This window comes from Lycorma delicatula, chromosome 13 (genome assembly GCF_047948215.1).
Source record: "Lycorma delicatula isolate Av1 chromosome 13, ASM4794821v1, whole genome shotgun sequence".
In the NCBI taxonomy this organism is placed as follows: domain Eukaryota; kingdom Metazoa; phylum Arthropoda; class Insecta; order Hemiptera; family Fulgoridae; genus Lycorma; species Lycorma delicatula.
The window spans coordinates 18,249,672-18,273,545 of NC_134467.1; the positions used below are offsets into that span (position 1 = coordinate 18,249,672).

At 34.6% G+C, this 23,874-nt stretch overlaps 1 protein-coding gene across 1 annotated transcript; it reads right to left on the minus strand.

Annotated features, from left to right (window-relative positions):
• Positions 1–4,140: 4,140 nt before the first annotated feature.
• On the minus strand, positions 4,141–23,874 carry Rpp25 (ribonuclease P protein subunit Rpp25). Its single transcript, XM_075381462.1, has 5 exons — positions 23,643–23,874; positions 20,521–20,624; positions 16,114–16,292; positions 12,047–12,163; positions 4,141–4,321 (listed from the first exon to the last, which is right to left on the minus strand). The coding sequence occupies exons 2-5, from the start codon at positions 20,614–20,616 to the stop codon at positions 4,144–4,146; spliced, it is 570 nt and encodes a 189-aa protein (XP_075237577.1). The 5' UTR covers positions 20,617–20,624; positions 23,643–23,874; the 3' UTR covers positions 4,141–4,143.

Here is a 23,874-nt window from a genome sequence, read left to right on the forward strand (position 1 = left end):
AAGGGTCTTTATTCCCTTGCTCTTGAACAAAAGAGCGCCAGGAATCTCGCTTCGAAGTCCTTATACTATGAAAATACTCGTTCCTTTTCTGACGATACTCCGCAAACAGGACCGCACAGGATACTCCGTGCACCGGTCTGGATCACGGGCACGCTGTGCGGCTCTCCTGAGTCGGCCCACGGCCTGCTTTATCGCAGTCAAGTCCCGAGTCCACCAACCAGCTACTCTCTCTCTCGACCCGTGCTCCGGGGGATTGAGAGTTATGCGGCTTCAACCACCGCAAGAAAAATTCTCTGCCAGGTTATCTAAACGGACCTCGTCCAGGGTACAAGTGAACACCCGCATCCTGCCCGCAAGAATGTTAGAAAACTTGGGCCAATCCGCCAGCCTGTGCAAGAAGCGCCCCTGCTGAACAGGAGCGTCCGCCCTAAAGACATCGCGCAGCCCACGTATCCAATCAAAAACTATGAGCCGATGATCGCTTTCGCAATCATTGACTACCGACCAATTTAGAATCCTACCAGGGATTTCCTTACCAATGGTAACATCAATGTTGGTACCATGGAAGGCCCTCCGCAATCCTACTGCGCCGGCGAAAGTAGCCAACTCGCCGGCGACATTGAATACTTCAAATCGGTGCTGCGCGATGAAGCCTTCTAGAAGTTCACCGCCGTCGTCTGTGATCCCACTGTGCCAAAGAAGCGATTTGGCGTTCGCATCAACTCCTTTAAGAATAGGAAGACCAGCTATCAGCCTGATAATTCTATCCCATCTTTCCAAGTGTAAGTCAGTGGGATCTCTGTACTGAAAGTACGAACTAACCACAACTAGGTCGAAACCATCCACAGCAAGCTTAACAACGACGTGATGCGTGTCAGAGGCTTGCCGTATAAAGACACTATCTATGGACTTCCTGTACAGCACGGCGGACTTGCTTTCGCCAACATGTAACTTATTCCAGCCTGAAAAACCTGGCAGGTCACCCTTGACAACATACGGGTGTTGTAGAAGTAAAACATTGAGGCTCCGCTTTTCAACGACGTTACCTAACTCTACTTGGACCGCATAGGCACCCTGGGCATTGAGTTGGCTGAACCTAACCATCGAGCGAATTGAAGTAGACCTCAACCGCTCTTAAATAACTACCACACTCCCTACTGTTGATGGAGTGCCTATGATTCTTACATAACCGCTTGCAGTTAACGCAAGTCGGAGCCTCTTTCTTTTGCGGACAATCATCACGCTTGTGGCCCTCCTCACCACAATGCGCGCAGACCGACGCATACTACTTACAAAACTTGGTCCTGTGGCCAAACCTACAACATTTGAAGCACCTCTGCACGTCAAAGTATTCCTTGATGCGACAAGAGGCAAAATCAATGAAGACTCTACCCTCGGACACAAACTTTTGGTGGAGACCAGAGCCTAATTCAAACACTCCGTGATACCGAGGGGCACCACGCTTTCCAGTCTTGAAGACTAGCCTGCACTGCTCTTTGAACGAGGCCTCGTCCAAATCAGTATTCTGCTCCTGAATGAGAGACAGAACTTCGTCATCGGAGAGACTCCGCTCGATGTCATATATAATGACACGGGGCTTCCTCAACCGCTTGGGATCCACCTTAACCTCAAGCTTTTGTACGCTGGAGAGTCCTTGATGACTTGGACCGTCTCCTTATTGTCCGCAACAACAACTAACCCTTTGCTGGTCTCTCTAATATTTAATAGCCACAGCTTGTATGCAACACTGTACTATACTTTTAAAAGAAAAAAAAAATACTGAATAAACTTGATTTGAAGAAACATTTTATTTTAAACAGCTGACAAAGTATTACTTTTCATTATGAGAAACATGGATTCTGACGATGTGATTTTGCTTGAGTTACATAAAGTTTTAAAATATTACTGAATCATTGTAACACATCCAAATTAATTATAGTTCTTCTCTCTAACTTAATAACACCTCTTGAATGATGAAGAACGAGGGAATCATCCATCTGAAGTCCAACTCTTAACCTACTATCATGATAAGCAAGCAACGGCACGAAGTATAACAGAGACTAAAGACCAATACAACTGAAAAGATTCTGTACAAATGTTACAATAACAGAATATGAACTCTTGAAATAATACTAAGCATGAACTTTTGAAATACTTTCAAAACTGAAATAAACCTTATTCCAAAATTTCATAGTAGTTAAGGTAAATATGATTTATCGTTATGAACTGTTATATACCCAGAGCGGCAGAAACTGTGACCCATTTTAAACATTATATTTAAGCACGAAGAATTATAACTATGTATTATTGTTGTACACTGTGTGAAAGAACACCTCATACTGATTCTTTTTGTAAATTATGTCCTTTGAATGACCACCATTCTTGGCAATGCAGTCTTCAGCATGAGCACGCACACTCACCATAACCTTACGCAGAATGTCTCTTGTTATGGCCTCAATTTTGGTTAAATTCTGAATATTTTCCGGCCTGTTAGTATACATTTTGAATTTCAGGAATTCTCACAGAAAAAACACACACCAATAAATCAGGAAAATGTGGCGGTCAGTCGACAAAACCAGGAATAAGATACTCTGTAAACATTCTTCATAAAGTCATTAATATTCTTGCTGTGTGAATGTGGGTTGTTCCTTCCTGTTAGAACCTCATGAGAGCATATTGATATTCTTAAGCGCATTTGTAGTATTATGAACTGTTGTAACATAACATCATAAAGATTTCCTGTGACAGCATTGCTTCCATCATTTTCAAAAAAATAGAGGCCAATAATACCCTGAAAAGACACTTTACACCATAAAGTAATTTTTCACTATGAAGTCGTTTGTGAAGCTGATTGCGAGGTGCCCCCCATGTACCTAAAGTTTTGTTTGTTTATACAGCCAGATAAAAATGAAAATGGGCCTTGTCGACATCATCAAATTGTTGAGAAAATTGGGTTGTTTTCATGTCTGGAAGCTGTGTACAGAATTTTGATGCGTCTCTTGATCTCTAGGCAATAATTCTTGCACCACTTTCATCCTGCATGAATGGAACTTAATATACACAGACTTCTATCCAATATGTTAAGGGTTTACAAATGACAACGAACTGATTGCATTAGACTTTGCTCTGAAGCAACCTTACTGCTGTAATATTGTCCAGCATGCAAACTGTACGTGGCCTACCAGGAAACTTTTTGATTGAAGCAGATACTGTTGTTCTGAACTCCGTGACCCATCTCGTAATTGCCTTCTGTGATTGAGCTTGACCACTCTGGCTGATATTGAAAAGTTATGGAAAATTTTCAATTGCAAACAGATGATGTTCATTCGACCAGCACTCATTTACTAATTGCCAAGATCATGTAATATGGCAGACAATAATCTCCTGTCAATGGTTATTTCTGCATAAAGAGCTCCACGGTGACAGTGTTCTTAATTGGACGAAGTTTATTGTTCATGCAACGATCCCATTTACTCATCATGAACACCTACCCTCTTCAGGAAACAGACAAGCTTGTTAAAAGCAACACAATTGGTAAAAGTATGCTGAAAAGGGTCCAAGCCTCTTTTGCTGCACTATCTGTGTGCTCATTGTCTGAAATTCCTGTATGGCTGGAGATCCGGTAGAAGCTCACTGTTTTATTACATTTGGTCATTTGTAAAATAATTGAAGGCACTCAGGGAATGCCTAAAACATAATTTTTTTTGTTTTACCGATAACATAATATAGTATATCGATGGCTACAGAATACATAAGGTGCAGAAATTTTTTGTTATTCAGCACTATATTAAAATATTACTGATGAGGCATTAAGGAATTATTGTAATAGCAAATGATGAACACTCAACATTGTTTTTATCTCTAAAGTTAAGTGTTGACACTTATTCGTACTTCATATCCCTCCATTCAATTTGCAGACTATAACTCGAACAGATATTCATCATTACTCATTCAGCTGATTAGCTTTTGTCTTGTAATCTAGGAACTCAACATCAAATCTTACATGAAATGTAACAAATTTTATTATCAACATGAAAGCACATCTTACTGAGGTTTAGGAAGGTAAAGATGATCAAGGGTTAGAAACAACCTTCAGTAATATACAATAAATATAAGAAAGAAAAGTAAAACAAAACTACATTATTAAGATGAACTTGCTGTATTTAAATTTTTAACATGTTTGTTTGTATTGGAGCGAAGACCTAAATTAACAAATGTTTTAGAATCAACCTTTCGAACTGACCTTTTTTCAATATCTCGTCGTTTTTTGTATTCACCTGATGATTTCCAAAATGTGTTACGAGTATTTGGTGCTTGATACCTGAAATAATCAATTCAGCACATATAATTACATTTTTTTTTTTTAATGGAATGAATATAGATAAACTAAAAATGCTGCCTAAGTATTGCTTGACTTTTCTGACTATTAATAATAAAAATTAAAAGCGTAAGAGCCAAAAAAAACAAGTGTATATCTTTTAATGATTGGGAATAAAGTTTTCTAAAAATATTCATATATAGCTTAAGCTTAACAAATTAGCTTAAGTAAAGTTTCTCTAAATCTAACACCCCTTTGATAGAGACACAAGAAAAAGAGATATTTTGGAAAATTGTAGACATTTTTTGTTAATCCTATCTAACAATACCAAAAAATTGTTTAAATTATTAAAACTGAAGGGAGATAAAACAAAAAAACCAAAAGCATATATTTCAATTTTAAAAGGTGGCAGTTGAGTTTATGAAAAGACTTTTTTGAATTATTACAGATGCAATATAGGAAACTAATTTTCCAATGTAAAGTTTTTACTAAAGTGCCTATGAAGAAAATCAAATTTTTTTTTGTGATGATCCCATATTCAAAATGAATTTTGAAAAAGAAAAAAGATTAATTCTCCATATATATAGAAATATTTGAGCCAAATTTGAAGAAAATTGGTTTGGTCAATCTCGACATGTAAGGTCAAAAGCAGTGTGACATACACATACATACGTTTTTTTGATGAATTAGTTTGACCCAAAATTGTAAAGATTTTCAAAGAATCTCATACCCTATTTTTGACATGATCACCATACTTTCCCCTTTAATAAGGTGCTCTTCTAGCTATATTTGCTGGGAAAGTAAAACCCAAAGAAACAAAATGGTGACCTAATATAAATGAACTATTTATAAAAAAAACCTGATGGGAATGATACAAGGGTTATTTTTTTTCATGGTCCTATCGGTCACGAAATTAAAACCACAGTGAAAAAAAAATTTTTTTATTTGTAACAAGTACTTACATAGTTACGCTATTTCTCTACAATTTGCCACTACGATTTAGACATTTGTGGTAGTGTGGTACCAACTTTCCAATACCCTCGTCACAGAACGGAGCCGCCTGTGTTTTCAGCCATGTTTCTACGCTACTACTATTTGGATTGTTCTTTTGTTTCTTCAGTTTCGAAATGAACCCATGTCTCGTCCCCTGCGACAATTTTGTTCAAAAAATCTTCTTCATTGTGGTATTGCTGGAAAAAATTTAGGGAGGTGTCCATTCTCATTGTTTTGTGATTGTTAAACAGCATCTTGGGAACCAATCTCGCACACAGTTTGCGGTACTGAAGTCTCTCACTCACAATGGTGTAGAGAGCTGACCTTGAAATTTCAGGAAATGAATCACTCAATACAGAAATTGTGAACCGATGATTTTCTTGAACTGCCTCATCCACTCGCTCAATAAGATCATTGGTTGACACTCACTTCCTTCCCTGACCGCCTGCATTATGAACATCTGTATGTCCTGCTTTAAAGTTCCTGCACCATTATCACACTTTGCTGTCACTCATTGAAGTTTCACTGTGCACATTACTTATTCGTCTATGAATTTCAGCCACATTATATCCCTCAGCCTGAAGAAATCGAATTACTGCATGCACTTCACACTTGGCAGGAGATGATATTGTTGTAGACATGCTTATGTGCTAGCTGCGAGTTCAGAACTAAATGAAGTAACGCGGCGTGATTAAAGGCCATAATAGAGATGCTGCGCAACACATATGTGCAAAAGTTCATCTGATTTTTGCGCGGGATTTTTATTTTGCTACCGATCGGACCTTGAAAAAAATAACCCTCGTATTAGCATTCTTCAACAAGTCATATAACAAATGAAAACACAATAAGTGGTTTTAAAGAAGAAAAAAAAAACAAATGGTAGTAAAAACCAGCCATTCAGAGTAATAAACTAATGCTAATTAACAATAATACAAAACATTTGTAATGATGTTAAGATCATCTGCAATACTTAAAAATCGACTATCTCAAAAGACTCAATATCTTGAAAACATTAACTTCGAACAACTGGCGAGCAGAGCAAGATGTTAATGACATACTGTGCCTTAGTACAATTTAAACTAAATTATGGCTCTATAGTTTATAACTCAGCGAAACCTAAGTTTTAACAAATATTAGAACCAATATACAATGTTGGCGAATGGAGCATTCCGAACTAGCCCAATAGAAAGTATATTATGTGAAGCAAATCTTAGACAACTAAAGTACCGTAGAAAAATACTAACATTAAATTATAGCATATCGACAATAGCAACACCATCCAACATGGTTAATGACAATCATGCAATCCATATAATTCTCAATCAAATACAAAAATGCAAAAAAATTGCCTAAAAGACTCGAAGATGTAAAAAAATACCTCAATAATCTCAACACAATTAAACAAGAATTTGTAAAAACACTAAAAATACTGAAAGTCATTGCGGTCATTTCTAAACATGACTAAGGATAATATAATCATAGACAGACTACCAGCTGATAATTATGCAGATTATGTACATGTATACACAGATGCGTTGAATCCAAAAAAGGTACAGGCTGCGCAGTAGTTTTGTCAGAAATTAATCTTTTATTCAAACTCCCAGATGATGTTTCTATCTTCAACAGTGAAAGTTTGTCCATTCTGCAAGCATTTAAAACACATCAACGAAGCTGATATAAAAAAAGTAACAATCTTTACAAAAAATAAACAAAATGTACGACCTAATCGGAGCCAAAAGATCTTCTGCAGATATCAAATCAGCTGGATATAAGCTGTTGAATCCCATGAACACTTTCTGCAATTGAACATCTTGGTGACATTTAAAGAAGCTCAAAAATTAACCAAAAATAAAGTAAATCAATAGCTGGAACGAAAAATGGCAACAGATCAAACTTCAAAAACTCCATCAAATATGAAAAAGTACTTATCAAGAAACCCTGCATTCTCATTTCTCAGGAAACAAGCCATCATAACTCGATTGAGAATAGGACATGATAACTTCAGCCACGTACATCTCATATTGAAAAAAGAGTGAAATCTATGTGAATATTGCCAGGATTATCTATCAGTAAATCACATTATTACAAGCTATTCACAATATCAAATGGAAAGAATTACACAAAGATCAAGAAAAGTGCTTAAATAATGTGACAAATTGTGAAAAAATTCTTAATTATGTGAAGTACTTGAATTTTCAGCATTTTATATAAATATAAATTACACGTAACAAATTCTATTAGACATCTGTCTTCTAAATCTGTGTTAAACCCCCAAATTGTACTTACTGCTACAAGCAGCATTCTGTGATTTAATATTATATGTGTGTGACCCGCTAGGTGTCACTAATGACTAATAAGGTTGATGCGATTTAACAGAAATCAAAAATAGTTATAAAATAAAAATACGTTGGAAAAAAAATATGTTTGGAAGCAGAATCCTCATCTCTGGAGGTCTAAGAAAAGCACAGAATTACAAATTTTTAAACATTTCTTTAAAAAAAAAATTCCCAGAAATATCCTATACTGTATTTGGAAACTTAATATTTTTGGAACCTTTAAATAAATGTTAAGTATATTATGTTTATCTGATGATGGATTACCAAAGAAGTAGTCTGAACAAATTATTATGAAGAAAATTAGTCAAAGTAGAAATCTGTAAGAATTGGAGAAAAATATGGTCATGATACAGATATTTTGAAAAAAGAATCTGGGAATTGTTGAGCTGAATGAATGGATAAATCTTTTCAACATAGTACTTATACTTAATTAAATTTTGTTTCAGACAAGAGAGAATATTTGAATGACAACAATTCTAGCAGTTTTATTAGTATGATATATATATATATATATATATATAAAACAAGAAGCATCACAATGTCATGGAATAATCATCTGGTTACAGAGAGCTAAAATATATCCTTTATGCAATAAATGAGGAGGAAAACATATTCTACTTTTTGGGAAGGTGTCAATCTTTGATGTATTTAGAATATATTTTGTTACTAAATGGCAACCTGGCAAAGAAGACCTCTCTGGGCTATGTTGCAAGGGTGGTAGTAAATAAAGAAGGTGTTATATTTTATTTATATAAACATTATTATATTTTCTTTCAGTTTACTCAAAGGGCAAAAGGAAAGTTTTGCAATATGGTGAAATGGATCATCACAGGCGTGTTTAGACAGATCTAAACCTGCACTATAGCCGTTCTAATCATTTGCTTTTTAGCTCAGTGTCATCTCTGACACTCTCAGTGTCATTTGCTTTTTAGCTGTTAGTGAAAAGAGGTAGTTATGTCATTATGGCCAAAAACTTAATACTGAACAATTTTGGTTTACAATTTTGCATATGGGTTAACTTGATCAGTGATTAGAGGAAACGACTCTCATGTTTTGAGAGATTGTTTTCATCATATAATATTCAGGTAGTACTGAGAGTGAAAAAGGAAATTTCGGCCTTGAGGGCATTCCAAGATCAGGTTGACCACTTCATCTAAGAATGAGGGAAGAAACTTTGCTGTAGTATGAAAAATATTTGAGACATATAGATGTGATCTACCACCAAATAGAGGTGCCTTTGGGCATTAATGCACCAATAGTTTGTGCTATTCTGTGAGATTAACTTCAAGTTGATCTCGCTTTATACCCTTTCAATCATAACTTGACTTGTTAAATCAAGACATTTAACCTGATGGCAAATCATGTTTCATGGTGTTATAATATGCTGGAAAAGTTTTAAAATGGGAAATTTTGGAAATGTGAACAGTATTTTGACAGGTGATGAAACTTGGCTGTACTATTATGATGTCCCAACCAAGACTAAGAGAGTTTACAGAGGTGTATGGCCCTAAGAGTGTGCTTCGCAAACAGGACTATCTCAGCTGAGGCAGTCTTTGTTATAGTAGGAACACCACCAGTCGAGTTGTTTGCTAAACTGAGATGCGTAACTTATTCAGGTATGAAGAAAAGTGAGGCGTTTTGTTAGAGCGATGGCAGGTCCGTCGTTGTGAAGCGTCCACTGGTGTGTGGACTAGACACTTGATCAATGAGGTTAAGCCACGGGTCCTGAGGGGATTTGGTAAGCTTAGTTACGAGCTCACACAGTCCCTGACGGGCCATGGCTGTTTCCGCCAATATCTCCACAAGTTCAAGAGAGTGGATGATAACACTTGTCCATATTGTGGAGACCTGGATGATGTTGTGCTCCACTGTTTACGTTGGGAACCCTTGAGGCATAATTACAGACATCTGGGTCCTCTCACACCAGAGAATATAATAAAATACAATGAGGAAACATGGGATTCCGTCACTCATATGGTAACCCGTATTATTAGGAGTAAGGAGTCAGATGTGAGGATAGAATAGCCTGAGAAAATCCTAGATATTCCAGCTGCTAGGTGAAGAATTAGACCAGAGATTGAGGGGGGTATTGACTGCCTCCTATGGAGCTGTAGCTTGTTTGCACTTGCGTGGATGGGCTATGGTGATGATGCACTAGGACTCCCAAACCCCTGAACCTGAAGGCACCTCCACAGGGCTGAGAGTGCTTCATTGTAGCCCGGCCCAGGTGGGAAGTGGTGGGATGGTGTTAGTCGGTAGGGTGCAGGTATACATATGCTCTTAACAACATCTAGCAGACCTGCCTGAGTCTGACATTGCCAGATTGATGGGGCGTGCGTAGATGGTATTTCTGACTTAAAAAAAAAAAAAAAACAGTATTAAGAATAACATGTGGGTATTTGAAGATGAGGAGATCCATGTGGTTCATACACAGGGTTCCCCACCAAATTTTTTAAATTTGTTTTTTCTGACCAATTTAGTAAATATTTTGTGACTCATAATGTTACGTTACTGCCGTTTACTCTGCAAAATATATACATATTTTATTTTTTACAGCCGCCAACATCCCCACACCTACCCAACTCATGCCACTTTTTATTATTTATTATTATATTCATTTTTAAAGTATTTTTTTAAAAATTATTGTTTTATAATACATATTTAAAATTAGCCTATTTTTTATGATAAATTGTTTCACTAAATTACATGTTATACGTCTGTTAAAGAAATAATATACCAATATTATGTTTTACCGATTCCTCTATGAAACTCTTAAATATGTTAATATGACCATGATATACGAGGTGCGACAATAAAGTAATGAGACTGATTTTTCTTTGCAAGATGTGGCAACCCTGCAGCTTGCGTAGGCACACCATCTTTGACCTTGGTCTATAAGCTACTTCTAGTCCAAGCGGCACATTGATGTAACTGCTCAGTCGTGAGTTGTGCTGTTATAAGTGAACACGTGTTTGTGTCTCTCGTCACAGAAATGAAACCGCAAAATACTGCGCATCGGCATGCCATTTCTTTTTGCATTAAATCAGGTGAAAACACGACGACAACTTATGGTAAGCTTCAGCAGGCTTTTGGAGAGGAGGTTATGTCAAGAGCTCAAAGTTTTTCAGTGGCATAAAATTTTTAGTGAAGGCAGAACAAATGTTGAAGATGAAGACCGCAGTGGACGACCATCAACCTCACGAACAGATGTCAACTTGACTGGGGTGCGTGAAATCGTACAATCTGATCAAAGATTATCTGTGAAAATCATTGCAGAAGAACTCAACATCAATCGAGAAACGGTTCGTCTAATATTAACTGAAGATCTTGGTACGAGAAAGATTTGTGCAAATTGGTCCCCAAAAATCTCACACAACAGCGAGAAACACGGAAAAATGTGGCAGCCGATCTGTTAGAGCGAACGGAAATCAATCCAGATTTGTTGAGCCGTGTTATCACCGGTGATGAAGGTTGGTTTTTTCAATACGATCCAGAAACAAAACGCCATAGTTCGCAATGGTGCTCAAAGGGATCACCCAGACCAAAAAAAGCTTCTTCGATTCCAAGGGAATCGTTCATAAAGAGTGGCTGCCTCCTGGACAAACAGTTAACAGAGATTTCTACAAAGAAATTTTAGACAGACTTCGTAAATGAGTTCTTCGTGTCTGTGTCAACATTGCTGATAATTGGATTCTGCATCACGATAATGTGCCATCCCATACTGCTCTGTCAGTACGGCAATTTTTAATTTCAAAACAAATTTCAGTACTACCACAGCCACCTTATTCACCAGATATCACTCCGTGCGACTTTTTTCTATTTCCAAGTGTCAAAATGGCGGTCAAGGGACACCATTTTCAAACAACACAAGATGTCCAAAAAGCTGTGATGAAGGACTTGGAGGATATATTACAGAAGATGAGTTCCAGAAATGTTACCATCAATGGCAGAAGCGCTGGAATAAGTGTGTGCAATCAGAGGGGAACTACTTTGAAGGAGACAACACTAAACATGACTAAAACGGTAAGCAACATTTTTTTTCACATGTCTCATTACTTTATTGTCGTACCTCGTATGCTTCTCCATCCTAAATTATATGGTCTGATTAAATTATGAGTTTCTTATTCTTTTTCTTGTTTTTTAAACATTAAGTCATGATAAAAATTTTTCACAATTACAAACCTGTCAACTTGAATGCATAAGGACAAAAAGTCCTTTATTTAAGTGATAAAATGGTTTGATTAAGTCAAAGTATTTATTAATCCTTAATCTTCTGTCATAATGATATTCAATTCGAAACTTTAATAATTTATTATAAATATATAAAAACACAATAAACTTTATTTTATAAAAAGCAAATAATACTAATTAAATATAAAAAAAGAAGCAATTAAATTACCCAGGTTCTTTATTATTAAGCTGTTCTTTGGACAAAAGAATATGAATCGTTGGAATTTCACGTGTAACAACTAGCTCGTCAAGATCATCTCTTAGAGGTGTCCAGTATTCTTGTACTCTAAAAAAAAAATTACACCAAATTGGTATAGATTATAAATTCTTATGTTTCAAAAATTAAATTCGTATAAGAATTTAATACATTTAAAGTAAAAATAAAAGAAATTTTTACTAAAAATATTTAATAGCTGTTCATTAATTATGTAAGAATGAATGGTAGGAAAATTCACAAATTCTTAATAGAGCAGTCCAAAAAGTAATGAAATAACAACTGTAATTCAAAAAAAGTCTTTATTCTGAATCTACATCTTCCTTTTTCAAAATAGTTCATTTAAGCGCAATACAATATTTTCAGCATTTGATCCACTTTTCAAATACAAAACCTAGGGCATCTTTTGAAAGTACTTTGCAATTCACTTCCGCAGATTTTATGACCTCTACCTGATTTTTTTGAATTGCATAACATCAATTGATATTTTTTCCACGTAAGGCAATTACCCAATACACTTAACATGAATGAACACCGAGACTCAATGACAACAATCAATTTGAAATTGACATGGGAAGTAGACAACACATCTGCGTATGCCTGCTACTTTGCATGCTTTAATTTCACTAAGAAAATTAGCCTCGTTACTTTTTGAACTGCCCTCATACAAGGTTTCTTCAGAAAATAACTGAGCATTTTTAATTACACGCCAATGGAGATATTTCATGATGTGCGGTTAATAGCATTGTGTTCTACATTGCTTCCTCTGTAACCACATGTTCTTGGACTGCCAATATCTTGTTTAGTTTTTGTGTTATTTTTATTTGAGTGCAACGTGTTTAAGTATTAGTAGTGATTTTTGTAATGTGCGATTCTGAGGAGCAACGCTACAACATAAAATTTTACATGAAACTGGGAAAAACTATCACAGAAACGTTTCAATTTTTGAAATAAGCTTATGGAGATGATGGTCTGGGTTTCATGCAATGTTACGAATGGTTTTCCCAATTTAAAAGTGGTCATCAGTTGACTGAAAATGACCCTTGCTCAACCAGGAAGGCCTTCGACTTCAACTGATGACACCTGTTTTCAGAAAATCAACGATCTGGTGCATGCGAATCGCCAACTGACTGTCGGAGAACTTGTAGAAGAGGTTAGCATCTTGATTGCATCATGCCATGACAGTTTGACTAAAAAATTGACATGTATCAAGTTATAGCAAAGTTTGTTCTTTGTTTGACGACTGAACAGCAGAAAGAACAAGTGGACGTTGGTTGGCAACTTCTTGAATAAGCTGATGATGATGAAATATTTGTGCAAAGGATCATAATGGGAGATGAAAGCTGGGTTTATGGTTACGACATCGAGACAGAAGTTCAATCATTCCAATGGATTGGCAAAGGATCTCTACGCCACAAGAAAGCACATCAGTCTTGATCCAATGTCAAAATGATACTCTCTGTTTTTTCGATTTTATTGGAATTCTGCATTTTGAATTCTCGCCTCTAGGTGAAACAGTGAACCGTGTGTACTATCAAGGCATTTTACAATGGTAATGTGAAAAAATCCACAAAAAAAAGACCAGTGTTGTGGCAAGACAACTCATGATTCCTTCACCATGATGATGTGTTCGCACACTCAGCTTCGTCATTTCATCAGTTTTATGCCAAAAATCTAATGACTGTCCTCCCTACTCACCAGACCTGGCTCCTTGCAATTTTTTTCTTATTTCCGAAATTAAAATCTGTGATGAAAGAACGCCATTTTGAGACTATTGATGACATTAAAGCAAATTCTTCACAGATCTTACAGACCATTTCAAATGAATCTATACAGGGCTGTTTTGCGAAGTTGAGACACCCTTGAGAAGAGTGTGTGAATGGGGAGTACTTTGAAGGAGCCAATGACCAATAATCTGTAAAATGAATAATAAAGATTAGAAAAATAAAGTTTGGTAATTTTCTGAACAAACCTTATATTTATAGGAAAGTATGATAATCTGGTCAAAATTTTCACATTGAGGTTTTTGCAGATGATACATTGAGGTATCTTGATGATACATGGTCTAACCAAAAAACACATTTTTACAGGGTCATTCGCAAAGTTCTTGGCCTAACAAAGCAAAAACTCAAGATTTTACAAAAATTTTTTTCATTTTTCAACATAAGTCACCTTGCCAGTTCAATACATTTAGACCAATAACTTTCCATCTTATTAAAATATCCTCAGTATAATGTGATTGGTCCAACTCAGCTTTGACTTCATCATTTCAATTTAACATTCATTCAGCAAACCATTTTTTCATGTTTGAAAAGAGGAAGTAACCTGTGGTAGACAAATCCAGTGAATAAGGTCCATGTGGAAGCACTTCAAAATGTAAGTCATGGAGTTTTGCATTAACAATTCAAAACATGTGTGCAAGTGCAAGGCTAGATGTGGGCATTTAGCCTGAATAACATTCTTCAATTAATTGGTCCAATAGTTTGGCATAATACTCCGCTGTGATGGTCCTGGTTTTATCCAAGTAGTATATTAGCACCACATCATGAGAATCCCAGAAAACCACAGGCAAGATGTTTTCTACAGACGGTACTGTTTTTGTTTTCTTTATCATACTTTCACCTGATCCCGCTCACTGTTTGGTCTCTGGCATGAAATTATGAATCGTGTTTTCTCCTCCTCAGTGTTTCCCATTATAAAACATCAAAGAAATTCAATAGAAATGTGTTAAAATTAGTCTAAACACCCTGGAGAAGTGTTCAATGGAATGCGTTTTGGTTGATTGTTAAGAAATGTGGTACCCATTCAGCAAAAAGCGTTTTTATATCCAAAAAATTGAGGAAACTCCAGTGGATATGAGCTATCAAGATATTTCCAATGACAGTATGCTTGCGTACCTTTCAAACAGCATCCTTTCAAACAGTCAGCGATCATTTAAAACAGCAAAATTTTTGTAAATTTTATATGACAAAATTTATTTATTTATTTTTTTGTAAATTTTTGTGACAATTTCATTGGTTATAGCAGTTTTTGGGGTCCATAATTTTGAATGAATTATGACCACTAATGAATGTATTCAACAGCACAGTTTTTTACAAACAAATACCAAGGGAAAGAATAATAAAAGAAACTCTTTTCGTACAGCTGTTATGATTAAACCTCTTAAAGTGACGTAAATTATAACAACTGGAAGTTCAATTTTATTCATTTTTCAGAAAACATCAAACCTTACTTGCTTTACACAAAGCCACAAACAAGCAACTAATTGCATGCATCTGCATCTTCATAGGAACAAACTTGATTACTATCATCATAGTTATTTGATCATGCTTGCACCATTTCTGTCAAGTTGAGAACTTTCTGAATGGTCCTAGCAGCATTGAAAAATTCTAAAAGGATGAATGTATTTGGCATGTCTTTCGTGTTCTCTCAGAAATGGACGGAGCGATTTGGATCAAATTTGGCACAATGATTTTGTAATAATCCTGTCATACATTGGTATATACTGGTCGATGATGTTATTAAAAAGCTAAGGGCTTATTAATAATTTTCCTCCTTAATAGTAGTCTGCCGAGGATAAAGCCCTTTGTAGCCAGATCACTATTTTCCATTTTTTTCAACAACAGAATACTTAGTTCTAAGCTTGATAAACATATTTTTTTAAAAACTTTAAAACTTATAAAAAGTTTTGTTACATTATTATGAAAAAGGACCTAAAATTTGCTCTTATGTTATTTCCATTAATTCTGAATCTACTAATTTTATAAAATTTTCGTCTGTTATCATGTCAGTCAATATTATAAAAGACTTTCAGTTGTCAAATTGCATTTTCCACCAATTAGCTTCACTAAGAAAATCTTTGGTTTTCTTTACCTAAGCTGGGTTTTGTGTTTTAATAGTAGAGAGAATAGAAGAGGAAACAAAAAAACAGGAAGGAGTGAAAAGAGGTAGTAAAAGAGAGATAAGGGTTGAAATAAATGGAAGGTAAAAATAAAATATAAAAGCATAAAAAAAGAGCATACTTGCGGTAACATATTTTGTTGATCTGATGAACACCTTTATGTCGTTTTTTCATTATTTCTGCACAACTTACTGTTTTACCTACTGCTGCTCCAGAACCTGACCATAAAACAACGCCAGTTTCTTTGTAAGCACTAATTGCATATTCAAGTAAATTGTACATTTTGCTTCCACCTTTTACCTGTAAGATTATTCAATAATAATAATAATTATATTAAAAATATTATAAAAAGTTAATGTTTAAACATAAATTATTACAAAAAAATTATAACAGATCCTGAATATTTCTAATATATACAAGTTCTATACTGACAGCAGACCAGGTAAAAGAAATTTTCTGCAAGTATTAAGATAAATGATGTCATTAAAAAGATAAAATCCTTCAATTTTCTAGGATTTGGCACAATCACCAATGTGATATAAATGAAATAATAATTAAAATTACATATTTTTTTTAATTTTCTGTTTAGCCTCCGGAACTACTCTAAGGTACAGGTGATTCAAAGAATCGGGAAATTTTAAAAATTAAATAATGTTAATGAAAATTTTGTTTTAGAAAATGAATTTTATTTCATGTAATTGTAGAAATGTTGCCATTTTAGAATACAAACATTTTAGTTTATTTTTTAAAGATGACATCTTGCAGGTGACCTCCTCTTCTACGTAAACACTCACGAAGTCTCTTCGTTAAATTGTTCGTGGTTTGACGTAACATCTCGACTGGAATTTCCGCGATTGCTTCTCGGATCTTTGCCTTCAGTTCTTCCGTTGTAGCAGGACTACTGTGGAACACTTTGCTTTTAAGGTGACCCCGCAAAAAGTAATCGCAAGCTGAGAGATCAGGCGATCTGAGAGGCCATCTAACGTAACCATTTCATGAAATGACACGTTGTCCAAACAATCGGCGTACAGCTGCCATCGATATTCGTGCAGTATGTGACGTTGCTCCGTCCTGTTGAAACCAGGCTGTGTTAAGAATCGGTGGAAATCTCTTTTGTTGTTCCACAACAAAGGTTTCAAGCACGGCTATGTAACGAGCCGACGTCACTGTAATCGCAAGACCGTTGTCATCCTCAAAAAAATAAGGGCCTGTAACACCGTAAGATGACATAGCACACCACACGGTCGCTTTCTGGCTGTGCAACGGACGCTGGTGTAGCTGCGTAGGATTTTCTTGTGCCTGGTATCTGAAATTTTGCTCGTTAACAAATCCACTGAGGTGGAAATGCGCTTCGTCTGACATCCACAGTTCGTGAACAAACTCTTCGTTATCATTTATCTTCTGAAGCGTTGCATTACAGAATTGTGCTCGCACAACCCCATCGTTCGGTTTAAGTTCCTGGACGATCTGCAACTTGTATGGATGGAATTGCAAGTCCTTCATTAACATTCTTCGAACACTTGAAATATGCGATTGTAAAGATGCTGAGAGACGACGGATTGACCGATGTGGACTTCGTGTGACAGCATCTTGTAAAGCTTGAACATTCTGTGGTGTATGGACGGTTCGCTCACAACCTGGAGGTTTCTTTTTCATTGCTGAACCGGTTTCCTCAAAATTAGATATCCATGTTTTAATTGCATGTGCTGATGAAACATGGTCGTGCTGTCCCAGATTAAACTGACAGCAAAATTCTCTACGCGCTCCCTCCACACTGTCATTGGTTTTGTAAAACGCTTTGATAGCAAATGCACGTTGCGCACCACTCCAAGAATCCATGACAACTAAATGGCAGGATAGGTTAGAGAGGCTGGCGCCACTTATCAAGTGGTACCAATCGCCCACGGCTACCAACACAACTTTCAAAATTTCCCGTTTCTTTGAATCACCCTGTACTACTTCAGAGGATGATATATATGAATGTAAATGAAGCGTAGTCTTGTACAGTCTCAGGCCGACCGTTCCTGAGATGTGCTGTTAATTGAAACCCAACCACCAAAGAACCAAGGCATCCATGATCTAGTATTCACATCCGTATAAAAGTAACTGCCTTTACTAGGATTTGAAGATTACAACTCTCGACTTCGAAATCAGCTGATTTGCAATGACGAATTCACCGCAAGACCAACCCGGTAAGTTACAAGATTATATATTTATTTTACATTAAAATCACATATATTAATAAAATGGTTACTAAAGGGTGCATTTAATACAACCTAATAAGATCCTAATCGTAAATAAAATTCTATGTATTTTGATTTTACTTTCATAGTATTTTGCTGGGAATTACTATCATAAATTAAAAAAAAAAATCCATGAAAAATCTTGGAGGACATAGGCAAGTACGTTTGTAAACCTGCATTTTGTTAAATAACTCTGGACTGTCTGGATGTTAAAACTTGAAATTTGACTCAAATATTTCTATATATTGGAGAGGGGGCATTGATAGCATTAAATTTGAACATCAAAACTTTTCAGAATATTTAAATTAAATATTACAATCACAGTGATAATTCTTATTTAAAAATTACTAATACTAAAAAATATTTCAACAATATTTAAAGGCCATTATAAAAACCTATTGTTTAGATCAATAAAAAAATAACACCAGTAAATTAATTTCTTATTGATCTAGCAACCACCTTCAAATATCTCTTTTTTTATGAAGGAATTTTAGATCAATATTAGGAATATACTTAATAATACACATCATATTAGGATTCTTCTTGGCTGTACAGATTCACCAAATATTAACCCCAACTTAATTTTTAAGGCTTTGGGGGCTGGCATCCCCGTGACCTTAGCCTACGCAACTTTTCTTCTCACTACACACTAAGCTGCTTAGCTTTTACATTATATACATATACCACACCACAAACACCGTGCAAATTATAATGAATACCCTTTCTTAACAATACAACATCTTCAACTTTTTTTTTAACCTCCACACCCACCGTTAGATATTGCTTCAGAGGATGAGATAATGACAATTTTTGTTGCGAGTGAAAATGCTATGCCTGACCAGGATTCGAACCCAGGACCTCCACATGAAAGGCTGAGACGCTACCACTCATGTCACGTGAGGCCTGAACATCTTCCACTTACTCTCTGTTAAGAACACTGTGTCACCGTGGAGCTCTTCGGCCAAGAGTAAGCATCAAGAGGAGATTATTATTTGCCATTTGCGATTGGGGCACACTAGACTCACTCATGAACATCTCATGACTCAGATCAATGTACCTGTTTGTGTTCATTGCAATTGCCAACTGACTGTACACCACATATTTGTGGACTATGTCTGTTAAGCATCGTTGTGTTGGAAATGTAAATTAGGGGCTTACATTCAAAATATTATAGGGAACAATATGATAATGTTATCTAATGTCTTCTTGTTTTTTAAGGCTGTGCATCTGTATTCAAATCTATAATGTTTTATAACGTGTTTCAGATTTCTACTATTTTGCCTATTGTGCTTTTTTTATTTTATTTGTAATCTAGCTATTGCTAGATTTTAGTATATATATATATATATATATATATATAGATTAAATGAACACAATTGAAAGTTTGATAAAACATTATTATACTCACAAAATTTAACCTTTCCCTTTCCTTTTCCACATTTTCATTTTACCATATTCCCTTTCCCCATTTCTCTTTCCCTTATCTCCTTTTCTCCCTTCCTCGTTCCCCCTTTTCTTTTTTCTCCTATATCCTTACCATTTTCCTTCCCCATTCCGTCTTTTTCCATTTTCCCCGTCTTCCCTTTTACCTTTTTCAATTTTTCCCTTTCTCCCTTTTTCCCAGTATGTAAATTGGTCCAGTAGTTTTTCAGTCTATAGTGGACACACATATCAGAAACACTGAAATGGAATCGTAAAATATTTAGTACAGCATGTGTTGCTTTTACGTCCAACAGATGGTGCTGCCATCTGTTTTTTTAAAAAAAGCATGTTTTTACCTGTCACAGGTGTGAAATCTTAGGTGTATAAAAACAAGAACTTATTTAAATGCAACGTTGTGTCAAAATTTCAAAGCATTGGTGAAGAACATTTGGAGATTTAAGATTTTGAACAAATGAACATTTACATTTTTATTTATACAGATATTGTTATTTGGTTTATATATCAGAGATTTAGCATTTTTCATTATAAAACTAGTTTATTTATTGTAGAAGCATTGCTTTTGGGCGCTAATAACAAAGGGTACATCAAATATTAATTAAGCATTTAAACGTACTGTACATGTATTCAAAAAATAAATTGTGAACAAATCTGAAGTATTCTAGCAAATGGAGAATCAATATTTTAATAATTTGCTCAGTAAAATAAAGACAGCATTTAAATAAGCTGCCCAGCTTAAAAAGATTTTACTGTACACATTATATTATTATAAATGCATCATCAAATGCCATGATAAATTACAAAAGTAATAATAATAATTAACGTGTATTTTAAAATCTACATACATGCATCCAAGTAAAATTTTCAGGTAAATCTGGAATTGGTATTTTATCTTTATCCCATTCTTCTTCAACATTCTTTCCTTTGGAATAATTTTCCATTGTAATATCTGTAAACATATGAATAAAACTTCCATGTATATCAGGCAACACATATACAATTTAATTTTACAGTTTTTTACAAGTTTTTAATTTTAACAGGGCTGAAACGGTAAGGTAATAGAAAAAATAAAGGGACTGGAAAGAAGACCTATAAAAGAATCAGTTAGACCTATATAAGAATCAGAAAGGAGTAAAAAGGCAAGGTACAGGATAAGGATCTTGTTTTGAGAATTTGCAGCCACCAAAACCTACAAATAAGCAAAAACAAGTCATGATCAAAAAATAACAAGAATTTTTAATTTTTTTTAAAAGTTAAAACTTATGCCACCATTTCTTTTAATCCTTAATACATTTGTGGAAAGCATTTTTTTTTTTGTATAGATTTAAGTTCACTTAGTGATTTCTTTATTTATTTCATTTATCATACAATTTAATGCCGCCCTTTTAATTTTTTCTTAATCAATGGGAACAAAAAAAATGTTGCAGGATGATGTATTTGGAGAATACAGAGCAGTACAATGTTATTTTTGGTCAAATAATCACAATTTATAGTGAAGTGTGAGTTAGAGCATTATCTTGCTGCAAAATAAAACAATTGTTTTTCCACATTTATGGTCTACAAACTTGTGAAAGAACTCATAATGGATGATACCATAGTAATAGAAAAACATTAAAAAGAATTTTAATGTTCAATCAAACTCTATGTACTTTATTTGGTTCTGGACCTTCTTTTCAATATTAATTTTCCATCTAGATAGCAGTATAGCTCTAGAAGGGAAAGTATTGTAATCTGTCCAATTTGGGCATATGTGGTTTTCACCAGATCTTGATGTTTTACCACCTAAGGAACAAAACAAAACTGTACAGAAATTTTCTGAATATTAATATTCATATGTATGTATGTGTGTGTTCAGTGATGGCCTCTAAATCACCTTATATTTTCAGAAGTACTGGACCGATTTTCACCAAACTTGGTCAGATTACTTCTACATATGGGGCATTGATGCCATTAAATGTTCAACTTAAAAAATCAAAGGGATGAAACTGTAGAGCAAAGTCACCCTAAGTATTTCGAAATTTCACTCAATTTAGTTCATATTTTTCTTAGGCACATCTGTTAATGATTAAAAAATAACAACATCTGGAAAAAAAATTACATAATCGCACTCCCACCCCAAAAAATGCTGTTGTGGTCGTCTGCTATGTTTAGATGTCACAGGTGAGCGCGGTAGAATCAAATAAACGAATAAAATTTAAAGTGTAAAAAAGTAACTCGGTCTGGCCAAATCTCGAACTTGACTGTCCGGTCGACTCAGTATTGGTATTTGGTGCGGCCGACCATACAAGCAAAATTTGTTGTAAGTTGTTAAATTACATTAGTTTAGTCAGTGCCGACTGTCGCTGCCACACTGTTAGAATCAATGAATTAAATAAATGAAAGAATATTATATTTAAATAAAATGATAAATACTTTAAATTTAGTTGTGTGTGTATGTGTGTGACGGGAAAGTTCTACAAGTGTGTTATCAATTTTTCATAACCATACACCTACAGTACATCATTTATTATGACAAGTTATTGTAATTCTAGGTCATCACCTGTCAGAAAACAATTTTTCTGTTCTGAAAAATCAAGATTTTTAGAACAAATTTTTCCGTTTTTTGTTTCATACCAAAAATATCAATTTAAATTGTTTCATACGAGCAATAAGAGATTCCCACCTCTTCACAAATTTCTCTGTTAGTGATAATCAATATTATCAACCACAATGTCCTTTATTTTATTGATATTTTCATTAGTTGTAAATGTGTTACAATGGCCAACCATTTTGTCATCTTCAATGTCTACATCGCTATCTTGAAAATGTTTGTATGAAATTTTGCACTGTTTCATAATAGTTGATGAAACTAGGTTACATTATTACTAACCTGAACTTAAGAGAAGTCAAAACAGTAGGTTATAATCAAGGAGCTTGCTCCAAAGAAGACGAAAACCATTCCATCAGCAGGAAAGGTGAAGGTTGGTGTCTTTTGGAATGCTTGTGTTATAATCTTCATTGACTTCTTTTAGGTAAAATGATATAATCATTCAATATTGTGTATCTTTATTGTGTAAAAGGTGGGGGGGGGGGGATTGTATTTGATGAAAAAGAAATTTCTTTTCCACCAGGATAATCAATCAGCTCATTCTTCTGTGACTGCAAATTGTTTGAATTACGCTACAAAATTTTTCTGAATTCCCCTATTCACTATACATCTGGTTTATTATACGTTTCAAAATATGAAGAAATGGTTTACTGTTAAGAGATAATTATTTTGTAGAAAGTTTTGGTACGGAAGGGATCAAAAAAACTTTGTTGGACTAAAAGTATTATCTTGAATGGAGATAATATTAAAGAAAGATTTTTCCTGAAAAACTGTCACTTCATATTTGCATAACTTATCAAACGCTCAAAGAATTTGGTAAAAATGAGGTAATATTATTCTGACTACCTATTAATTTAATTAACTTAACCTAATTATCTACAAGTTTAACTTGTATGGCATGTATATTCTTTTTTCCAAGCAGCTAACATTATGAAGAGGTTTTCTTTTATTAGATGAAAAGGATTAAAAACTCATCTACATATTTAAATGGGAAAGGCCAAATCACTTAATATCCTTTACTGAATATCTAAAGAGGTGAACTTTGACTCATTTATTTCAGAGATACTACAGAAAAGTGTGCAATATTTGATTTTATTAACAACAAATAAAGAGGTTAAATTAAAAATGAATAGCAAAGAAAGTTTTGAAAAAATACTGTAAAACTGACATGGATGTCAATTCAACGGATTCCATACTCTTTAAACAACCCTTAAAAAGATTAGAAATAGTTATATATCTTTAATATATGCAATTAAACCAATTCATGAAATAACTTTTGAACAAAATAGGTTCATAATTAAAAAATGTAGCATTAAATTAACCTGCTAACATAAATAATTACTAACTTATTTAATTAGGAAACTTAAAACTAGTACGTACATGATAACCTCACTTCGTACAAGTCCGAACTAATAACATAATAAAAGGTTAAATTTTCACAAACCAAAAAATGTTTTAAATTATATACCGTAACAACAAATAAAAATACTTTATCACAGCACAACTACATGATAAAATTTACTAGTTGATAATTTGTAATGAAAACATTACACGTTACACACTTTCACAAGATTACAGATGAACAACTCGATCTTTCCAACATATCGATTTT